The sequence below is a fragment of the Melozone crissalis genome, unplaced genomic scaffold (genome assembly GCF_028551555.1).
Source record: "Melozone crissalis strain CALT ecotype California unplaced genomic scaffold, PUWL_Pcris_2 ptg000019l_1, whole genome shotgun sequence".
In the NCBI taxonomy this organism is placed as follows: domain Eukaryota; kingdom Metazoa; phylum Chordata; class Aves; order Passeriformes; family Passerellidae; genus Melozone; species Melozone crissalis.
The window spans coordinates 23,359,365-23,370,156 of NW_026535797.1; the positions used below are offsets into that span (position 1 = coordinate 23,359,365).

Genomic DNA, 10,792 nt, shown 5'->3' on the forward strand with positions numbered 1-10,792 from the left:
AACTCCCAGAGCCCCAAGCAACTCCCCAGGCAGGCTGCGCCACCACATTCAGTCCGTGGTTCTGCGTGTCCCCACAGCAGCCCTAGGTCACCAGCGGCGGGACCCCCAGCGCGCACGGCCCAACAACAGCGACAGCACACAGCGGGGCTGAGCCCGGCCAAAAGCGCTGGCCGGCAGACAGGAAGTTTACCCTTTCCCCATCACGACATTACGCGCTTTCTGCGACCGCTTTTATAGGGCACACGAAAGCCACGCCCATCGCCATTTCGGGCCAGGACGGACGCTAAAAAGGGCGGCGCCACGCTCAGTTCCACTACTGGTGGAAGCACGTCTGTGCCTCCTTATAATTGGCCTGGGAGGGGTTGTCGATCTCTTTCTCTTCCGGTCGCAGGAACGGTAGTGGCAGCCATGGTGAGTGCCTGGTTTGAGCCGCGCCATCCGCCCTGTACCGGCGCCATCCGTGCCTCGCCGCGCCCCCGCACCGCCGCGCTGTGCCGGCCCGGCCCGCCCGCACCCGCCCGCGGGGGTATGGCGGACACCGAGCCCCGGCTCCTGTGGCTGAGCCGCCGCGCCTCTGTGCCTGCCGGCAGCAGCGAGCTGGGGGGTGAGGGCGGTGCTGCGGGTTGGGCCGCTCTGTGTCCGTACTCTGATAGCGAGGCGCCCGTGCGCTGCCACTCTCTGGGGGCTGCCGTGGGTCACACCCGCGATTATCCAGCTTGCTTTTCTCTGGAAGCCTTGTGGAAGCAGTGGTATGCAGGGTTTTTAGAGAGACTTGTACATTGTGTCAGGAAGAACATAGCAGGCAGCTCGAGGGAGCTGATTTCTTTTCTCAGCCGTGGTGCGGCTGTACCTAGAGAGGAATGTCCAGTTTTGGGCTCCTCAGCCCAGGACAGACATGAAGCTCCTGGTGTGGTTCCAGTGGAAGGGGACTGGAGCATTTCTCTTGCGAGGAAAGGCTGAGAGACCTGAACGTCTTAAGCTCCGGAAGAGGTGATGGAAAGGCCGCCTTATCAGTGTTTGGAGGGGTGTATCAGAGGGTGCAGCCAGGTTCTGCTTATTGGTGCCAGGCAGTAGTACTCGAGCCCAGGTAATTTGACGTGAGGATTAGGAGGAGCTTCTTTACTGTTGCAGTGCATGGTCAATCATTCTGTTCTATATCCTTACTCCCCTTTCACCCTGTGCTTTACCCCCACCCACTTCATGTCCTTACTTTGAGGTCCGGTGCTAACACACCAAGTGCCATGCTGAGCATGTCATTTACTGAAAAAACTGGCTAAGCTTTTCTGGACCTACTGACCAAGAACATCCAGGAATCTTGGGTGCTCCCTTGTGCTTAGAGGTGGGAAGCCATAGAGGCAGTAACGTTTGGGCTTAGGAGGAAGCCTCTGTTGCATTGTTGGAGTACTTGGGATTGAAATCCATGTCTTCTACTAAAAGCTGCGTCAGCTTTTCATGGTAGTGAAGGTGTGTCTGTTGCTGTGCTGTTTGGACCCTGGGGATGAGTTTGTCAGTTTCTCCCTGTATTACTTAACGGTGTTTTCTGTGGCTCAGGACAAGCCCACTTACATTGTGAGGTCACTGTCAATATCTGAGGCTCCTAAACATTGTGGTACTGTGCATTATTTGTGCTCATATTCAGCTTCTGTTGCATTTGTAGCTATTGTTTTGTTTTATTGCATGTTTTCTCTTGCAGAATGACACAGTGACCATCCGAACCAGGAAATTCATGACCAACAGACTTCTGCAGCGCAAGCAGATGGTAAAAGACTACAGAAAATTGCATTTATTTTTTTGGTGGTTCTGGGCTGGAAGAAGGTTTGGCTGCTATAAATATGGGGCCCTTAAAATCTCTGGGGTTCTTAAATAAGGAATTGTAAGAGCGTATGGGTTTAAATGTGTTGATGTATGCTCAAGGTAAATTGTGATGGTGGAGTTGTACCAGCTTGTGACTGGATGTTGAGGAAAATTTCTGCACCAAAAGGATTATTAAGCATTGGAGTAGGCTGCTCTGGGAAGTGGTTAAAACATCCTGTCTGGAGGTATTTAAATGACATGTAGATGTAGCACTTGAGAACATGGCTTAGTGACATTGAGACTGGTTTGGATCTATTGCTGGATTTAATGATTTTAAAGGTATTTTTCATTTGAAATAATTCAGTGAAGCATTCTTCAGAATGCTTTTGTGTCAAATGAATTATAGTTTGTGCTCCTCAAGTGTCTTGGACATTGACCGTTTATCAAGTTGTTTAAATTCTTTCTTAGGTCATTGATGTTCTTCATCCTGGAAAGGCCACAGTCCCCAAAACAGAAATCAGGGAAAAGCTGGCAAAAATGTACAAGACAACCCCTGATGTAATTTTCGTCTTCGGCTTCAGAACTCACTTTGGTGGCGGCAAGACAACTGGTTTTGGCATGATCTATGATTCCCTGGACTATGCAAAGAAAAACGAACCCAAGCACAGGCTTGCCAGGGTATGTTGTTTTCTCATGTGTTGAAAGCAGGATTTGCATGTGTAAAAACTCAGGTTTTGTGAAGTACAGTTGTATGAGAGCTCCTAAAATAGCACATGTTAAGTTCTGCCTTTGCAAAATAGGCGAAGTGTGTTTTTATTCTCTATTGCTAGGGAATTGGGAAGGCAAGAACTGGTAATACCAGAGGTGTTTAGCAGTAACTTTTAACAAAGCTATATTTGAAGTATAAAATAAGCATAAGAAATGGGGCTGATCCATGTGCCTCTTCAATGTTTATGTTCTATGTTGAATCATTCGTTAGTTAATGATCTCACTACTTAGTTAATATTTCAAATGTAAACTTTATTTGAACATTTCAGAAACTGTAGAACTTTCCAAGAGTTGTTAGTAGAGAAACAATGTTAAAAGCAACTTTCAACTGTTTTTAATAGCACGGCTTGTATGAAAAGAAGAAGACTTCCAGGAAGCAGCGAAAAGAGCGTAAGAACAGAATGAAGAAAGTCAGGGGCACAGCCAAGGCAAATGTTGGTGCTGGCAAGAAGGTAGGATGAGAATATCTTTTAAACTAGAGTGAACATATGCCATTGAAATGTTGATTATGAGTTCTACAACAGAATAACGTTGTTTTTCTTACATTTTTTCACCTGTTCTACTGGATAACAGAAGGTAAACTCTGTGTTGTATAGCTTGTCATCAGCTCAGTAGCTTAGTTTTGCTCCTCACTGCTGCCAGCCTAGCTGATATGACATGAAACAATGCTTCCTAAATTACTGTTTCCTCTGTGTCACTGTTAAACTTCATCAATCTAACAGTGTTGCTCTAATCACATAACTCAGTCTCGCAATACACACTTGAGATAATCTTAACACTTGTTAATCAGGCTGCCTAAACCCCTAATGCTTACTCCACCAAGTTACTGTTGGTATGGTGTTCCTTACCCAGGTAAGTTTGTTAAGGATGTGTGGTGTAGGCAGTGAGGACAGTGTGTAAAGAAAGATAAGGTGGAATGCCTTGGGGTTGGAGGGACTGATGCCCAAGGTGGTGGAGTCTTCCTCTGCTGAGGCTAGACTGCTAGAGCCCCCTGGGCTGTGGCTGTGATCTGATAAAGGCAGGTTAGGGGGGGGCAGGCTTCTTCTATCATGAAACAAAACCAAAGCTGAGGAATAGGTTGGGTGGGAAGCCAGTCACTTTCCCTCACAGTGTTCCATCTTCTAATAAAAATTGAATATGCTATGCAGGCAAGTGAGGTTTTTTCAGGTGTTTTAGCAAGGGGAGAGAGGGTAATGGGTTGTGATGCTTAGTTCTGTAGCTGTGAAAATACCTTGATATCTTGAACTGTAGTAATCTTCACTTTTGCTTTTTTCCTACTTTCTTGGAACTCTCCATCAGAAATGAAGTATCTGCAGGTACTGGAAATGAGCATGGATTTGATGCCTGAATTACACATCCCTGAAATGTCTATTCTTTTAATGGAAGCACTGTACTGCCTTATATGCATGTTTGATTTGAACTTACATCTGTCATGTGAGGGTTCACTTAATGATATAATGAATTTTATTTGTGTGACATGGAACTAAAATTTGGCTACTAGCAAACCAGACCTTTTGAAATTAGTGAATCACCTTTATAATTATTCCCAGTGAGAATAAATCCAAGTAACTCAGTGTTGTTGACTTGAGACATTGGATCAGTCACCACAGGATCTGATTCAAAGTAGTACAGTGCACTTGCATGTGTAACTTGACCGTTGTGTGAAAGTAGTGGTGTACGTGAAAGCTAAGTCACATCACACCTGGTACGTTTGAGATGGTGCTTGGAAATGGCACAGTTGTCAGCATTAAACTTTATTTACTATTGCCCAGCAGTGTTCCAAGTTAACGTACAAATTACAGTGGAATTGGAAATCTCAGTGAAATTACATTTTGTAGTTAGTGGATGTGAAGTTCTTGTTACCCCTGGGTGGAAAGGAACAAGTGTTACTGACAGTTTGTAGATCAGGGAACTACTCTGCTGGAAAATATTAGGAGCCTTTTTCCTTTTTGCTTTAATGGTGTTTTAATCATGAAGTTCTACAATGTTTTATGGCACAAGATTAGCATTTGATATAGTAGTAACACCTAATGTCACTACTAGTAGTAAAACCTAATGTTACACACTTCTATCAGTGCCAAAGGAGCCATTTCTTGTTGCACCAATCCCAGTAGTATGGAGGAACTTTTTATTTTAAGATGTTTGCACCTGAAGGTAGGTAGTTTTGAGTGTTAATGAAAAGTGAACAAATGACTCACTTGAATTATTAATGGTGTCCAGTTCATAGAAGCTCCTGAAGCATATCAGCAGTTCAGAAAGTGAAGGCAAGGATCATGCCTTGTAGTAGTTACATGGGAGATGTGACTTCTGTATCAAGTGCTTGTCAAACTAACGTGTAGTCTTAGTAGTAGGCAAACTGTGCTTTTGATTAGAGATATTTTGATGTCTTTTAAAATGATCTTTCAGTTGATGAGTATGCATGGGTTAGATGTGACTTGTTTACCAGATTTGCTAATCTTTGTGTTGTCACTTAAGATAAATTATTTTGTGCACTTCCCGAACAACGTACTTGAACAGAATTCTGTGCTGCATTATAGAAAACCATTTGTGAAATACACTAAGCTTTGTCCTCAGAAATGCATGTTCAGAGATCATGATGTGGTATGGTTCATCATCCTTATCACAGCTGCGTGGAACAATTTTTAATAGGAGCCCTGGAACACATTTTTGAGTCCACCTACAGAATCTGTGAGAACTATTTTACCTTGTAAATGTGTCAGTACTTGATTCTGAGAAATATTTAGGCAAGTGTATATTCTAAAAGTTACATATGATGTAGTCATGAAAAAATCAGACATAACTATGCTGATGTCTTGTTAAGTTTTCTTTGATGCTTCTTTTCACTTCTCATTCCTTTAGCATTCCCATTCTATTTTCCCTGCAGTTTCAAGAGAAGTATTTTCAAATATTTTGTGTTACTTAATACATTCTGTGGCTCTAGAGCTGGCTGAGCTTGCTAAAATTGGGAACAAGAATATGTGGATGTGCCTCACCTGGTCTTTGCATTCAAAATAGTGGTACTGAAATGCAAAATAATCCCCTCCCTCCCTTTAATGTCACAGCTGTAGCTGTGACAGCCTTTGTCAGGTGGGGCTGTCAGACAGAACTGTGGATGGGTAAGCACTTGGAAGCCATTGTAGCCTGTAGGTGTAATTGAACAGGCAGTTGCATTCTGAGCATTAGTTAAACTCTAAATAGCTGTTGAGTTTAAGGCAGTGAGTGAAATCTAAGTCTTCTGTCTCTGCAGTAGTCACAACTTCGAGGGTTTCCTATCACATTTTAATGTGATTAATTGAAAAAAGTAAATGAGTGTCAGTAAAAATCCTCAAAGCTCAGTTTTCTACAGTAGTAGAATTTAGATAAAATTCTTACTAATTGATGCTTTCTCTTTTTCAGTAAATGATCATTCTTCAGGTGGAAAACAGATAACAGGTATGCCTTCAGAATGCTTTGTAAGGGTAGCCATTCAGCAGTGCAGTCATTATGATAACAACTCTGAGGTTTCTTTTTGCAAAGACTGTGGTACCTGTGCAGACATAGAACCCAGTGCAAGAGTTTAAGGCTAAGAATGTTTACAAACCACTTTTGCACTTACTACTGAGTTGGTATCTTATGTGACTTGCATGAAATACCTGATCAGTATAAAGACTGAAATAGTTCATTAGGTACTTCAGATTTACTGTTACCACAGTTGCTCATTCTTTAGTGTTATTGTTTTTCATTTCTAGATATGCTAAAGAGGATAGATGTTTGGGTTTTATTGTCTAAAAGAGATTGAAGTAGCATGATACTTATGTTTGGAAGAGATGTATGTTGTTTTCTTACAGGTACTCATTTTGAGGTAAATACTTACAAACAGGATGCTCTTACAGACAAGTCAGACTGCATTTTTTATATCTTTGCTGCAGGAACCTAAGTGCTATGGTCAATAACTGCTCCAGAAAAAACTGGTTTTATTACAAATGGTCTGTGTGACTCAGTTGGAAGGAACTTAAACATTAAACAGTCTGTCTGGGAGCTGATATAGTGAGTGTAATGTCTTAAACGGAAATCTGTTAAAGCAGTTGTAGCTTGTTGATCTCTTCTGCAAAATTGCTATAATTTAGGCTCATTTATTGCCATGGCAGTGCTGGGAAATTTTAAGCTTTATGCTCTTGCAAGAACAGCAGTGTGGTTCACCTTACTTATTTGGGAAAGTCTTTCAGGCTTTATAAAAGCACAAGTGTAAAAATTGTTTTTATTGTGTGTTAGTGATCTGTTTTTTCCTTTACAGGCAGCATCATTCTATGAAGAAATAGAGAATGAATAACTCTGGAAAGCAGAGGATGCTCATCTGAATTTAACATCAATAAATTCTGTCAATAAAACACTGGTTTGCCCTTTAATTTTGATTCAAATGCTACCATTTTGTAATGTTTGAGAAATTCATTATAGGTGTATGGTTTGCACTGGATTAAAATCTGTTCATAATTAATCAAGTCTTGTTTTGAGTGTCAATTTAAAGTGAACCACAGCATCCTACAGGTAGTAGTAGGAGCTAATTCCAAGCAGGCAGTGTTGGAGGTAGGCATGGTATTGTTCAAACTGTGTTTGCAAAGTCCTTTTGTTTGGCTGCCTGTTGTATATAGGCCTCTAGAACATAGAGCAAGGGAGAACCAAACATGCACACAGAGACCCTCAGAGCTGCCTACTTCCACAGTTAAGATTTTGGCTAATGAAGGCATTAGGAAGGATTTGTCTTGTGTTCCTGAGTTATCAGGACAGGCTCTGGTGTCTGTCTCTGGCCTGCAAGCTGTGTGTCAGCTTAATTCTCCTAATAATGCCTAACTTTTCATCTGATAGTGTTATAAGAGCCATTTAAGATGGAAGTGTGGGCAGTCTGGTGTGCAGGTGTTTTGAGGAGTATGGAAAGCAGAAATTCTGTACTTCAAGTAGGACTGAAACAGACTGGGCAGCTCTAGCAACTGTGTTGAATAAGGCTCTGACCTTTTACCTAAATGCATTGGTTTTGAGTTGCACTACCTTTTTACTGGGCAGCATATTGTAAAACAGGTAAAGTGCTTTCAGTGTTTGAGGGAGAAAACCAGTGCTACCACAGCTAAGAGTTGTTAAAGGGTTTGAAAGGGGATGTTGTACAGGATCTGCTAAGTATAGATGAAGCACTTAATGCCTCTTGTAGTACCTTCAGTTCGAGTCTTGAGCTGGTGGGGTTGCTGCTGTCTGTGTTCAGCAGTGTCACACTGTTAGCTGTACAGCTCATACAGCTGTGGTGCTGTATGCAGTAAACACTTCCCATATATAATGCTCAGCATGAAAGGAGAGAGGAGTGACACTGTTTAGTGTGATTGAACAATCACTAGGGGGTGGTGTGAACACAGCAATACAAATACGAGGAAGACACACAGCAATTTTTCATAGAATAGGCTGAAAGGAGGCCAAATTGTCCCCTGCCAAAGAGGTCAATTTCTTTGAAGACATGCATTAAAAATAGTTGTGTGAAGGAGCTGGGAAGTCAAGTGATATGCTTGTTTCACTCTTGGTTTGAATTCAATGGAAACCATCTGTTTCAGTGAAGACTGTAGAGTTAGTGTTTTCCAAATGTTTACTACTTGAAAGCTCTAGTCTGCTGGCACAAATTCTAGTTGCTCTTTTCAGAAGCCTCCTTACCTTAATGCTATGCAATCAAGAAAGGATCTGTAAATAAGTGCACAAAAGGTATGTGGCACAGTGCCTTGTGTGGGATTGATGTTTTAGAGTTTACGTAGTTAACAGTACTGTTCTGGGGGGAATGTCTGCCTCCACAAGAAATTGTTTCTGGAATTTGAGTACTGAAGGTTTTCTTCCTCAGCTTTGTAATGTCTTACATTTTATTTAATACAGATTTGTTTATGTGGGTGGTACAGTAACACTTCAAAGCAGATGGATTGAAATGGTTACAACTTGGTGCCATATTATTGCAATCATCGTGCTTCAGCAGTTGTGGGTTTGCTCTGCCAGTGTTTGCGTCTGCACTCCAGTCTAAGCAAGGTGTAGCAGGTTTTCTGTAACTCACAGGTTTAATGCACATGTCATGCTGTGAACACTAGGCTAATCCCCTTTCCTGTGGGAGGTAAAACAATTAAGTGGAACTGGAATCTTCGCTTTTTTCCCTACTGTGTGCTGAAGGAACCCTTTTATTTCCTGCTGAACTTGGCACATCCCATCATTTAGAGATAGTAGCTTTGTCACTGTTGCCTGCTTGGCCTGGCCCTCATATTTCAGGATTTCAGTAATTTTGTCTATTTAACAACAGTCTGGAATCTGGATTAGAAGGTGAAGGAATTTTGGAGAACAACTTCTAAATTAATCAGGTGGCAAGCAATCTCAGATTTATATATGTGGAAAGACTTGTAATAATGACTGTTTACAATGGCCAGGGCTTGTTGGAGTTGCACACACAAAAAATGTTGGTGTTTTCCTGTAGGTAGGAATCAAAACTGTATAGCAGCAGAGATTATGGTCCTGGCTGCACAAAAAAAGAGAGCTTTGGTAAGGGCAAAATTTGGCACCACCTGGGTGCAATGAGGTGGTTTTGTCTAGGGACCAGCTTGTAACAAGTTTGACAAGAAATATTGAAGGGAAGAAATGAAGCTGACCAACAGTGGCTTGAAATAAATGAGGCATAGTATGCTTTGAGAAGACTACAGTCCCAACAGTCAGCTGAATGGGCAATGTGAGTTCTTTCTATTGATAGAAAATGTGTCATTTAGGGACTGAAGTATATAGGTCACTATCAAATCTGTTTGCAGCAGTCAGAAGAAATTAACCTGTTAATATTATTTTGGTCGGTTTCTATAAAAAATTAGTTTTAATGTCATTGGTTTCTTACACAGAGGAAATAGAATGTTGTCCAGTAACAGCTGTTGATGATACTAGATTCATATAATAACTTTGAAATACCTGTTCTTAGTGCTTGCTGCTCATGTGCTTCTGTTTGAGCAAAACAAGATCTAGTGAACCTTTTTTTGGATGGGTTTTTTCGTACTGATAAGAGATGAGATAAAAGTAGTTAATTATTTTTTTCTATGAATGCTGGCAAAATTTCATCTGAGCAGGTAAGTTTTCCAATAAGTAAACTTTTACAAATCGGTGTCAGGAGTAGGCACATCTAAGTATATTCATGTCTTTGGACACTTTTATTATGAAGGGATTAAATGGAAACTTGAGTTTGCTGCTAACATTTTTGAATTCTTGTTATGTCTTAAAAATATGCGCTGGGAAATTTCATCCACATCTCGAATTCCGTAAATTTCCTCTTAATTTATTGCTCTCTGTAAGGACTGTGGCTAATGAAGCAGCTGCAGAAGTGACTAAAAGACATCCTGTGTGGTAACCATGATTCCTACAGCTGGCCATTGGCAGCCAGTGCTTCTGATAAAGCTCCATCTTCTTTCTGTGGCTGCTGTTCATGCACAGATCTTAGGTAAAGTCCAGCAATGTGCTGGGGCAGAGGATTCAGAGCCCCTGTGCCTTCTCCTAACATAGTAGTTGTTGCACAACCAGCAAAAATGATGAGTGGAGTGCTTCACTGGGGTGGGTGATAACAGTTTGTACTTGTGTTCACTGGGTTAAAATACAGCTGTTATTTAATGAAGCTGGCCAGGCTGCACACTGACCCCCATTAGGAGAAACATGCTTCGCTGCCTTTCATGATGATCTGATTTGATTGTACTGGAGCTGCTGCCCTGTTATCATTTTCTGTCAATTTTTGCTAGCCTGTTTGTTAAGCCAGGCATCATTTGTGTTGATTTGATAACAGGTTTCAATCACTGATAATAAAACTTTTCTGTGACAGATGACCTCAGATCCATATCTCCTGCACAGTGTTGGCTGCAAGTAGAAAATTGGGACTGACATTTTGCTTTTTCAAGGTTTTCTGTTTACATTGGTTTAACAGCCAATGTAAAAATAACAATCAAAACGTCTTAATATTTTTAAATTAAAAGAGTAGAAACAGTTGAAGTCCTTAAATGTTGGTCAATAGTTCTTGCACAGCTTGTTTCCCTGTTCTCTTCATACTGTGATGGATTCTGCCACAGAGAAGAGGTGAAATTAAGTTTTTGTTTTGTGTTGGTTTTTTTAGGCAAGTAGAAAGGTATCAGAAAATATGAGAACTGAGAGATTTTATATTTGAAGTATTTATTTTAATTGATCAATTCTGGTTATTGTAGAGAGGTTGATTTAGGCCCTA

The 10,792-nt window shown here is 41.3% G+C and overlaps 1 protein-coding gene across 1 annotated transcript; it reads left to right on the top strand.

Annotated features, from left to right (window-relative positions):
- Positions 1 to 372: 372 nt before the first annotated feature.
- Positions 373 to 7,036, top strand: RPS24 (ribosomal protein S24). Its single transcript, XM_054276596.1, has 7 exons — positions 373 to 411; positions 1,694 to 1,759; positions 2,263 to 2,472; positions 2,904 to 3,014; positions 3,862 to 3,878; positions 5,959 to 5,994; positions 6,836 to 7,036. Exons 1-5 carry the CDS (start codon positions 409 to 411, stop codon positions 3,865 to 3,867), a joined length of 396 nt encoding a protein of 131 aa, XP_054132571.1. The 5' UTR covers positions 373 to 408; the 3' UTR covers positions 3,868 to 3,878; positions 5,959 to 5,994; positions 6,836 to 7,036.
- Positions 7,037 to 10,792: the final 3,756 nt, after the last annotated feature.

Coding starts and splice junctions, on each gene's coding strand:
- RPS24 (XM_054276596.1), top strand. Junction 1,760..2,262: donor TTCTGCAGCGCAAGCAGATG/GTAAAAGACTAC, acceptor ATTCTTTCTTAG/GTCATTGATGTTCTTCATCC. Junction 2,473..2,903: donor CCAAGCACAGGCTTGCCAGG/GTATGTTGTTTT, acceptor TGTTTTTAATAG/CACGGCTTGTATGAAAAGAA.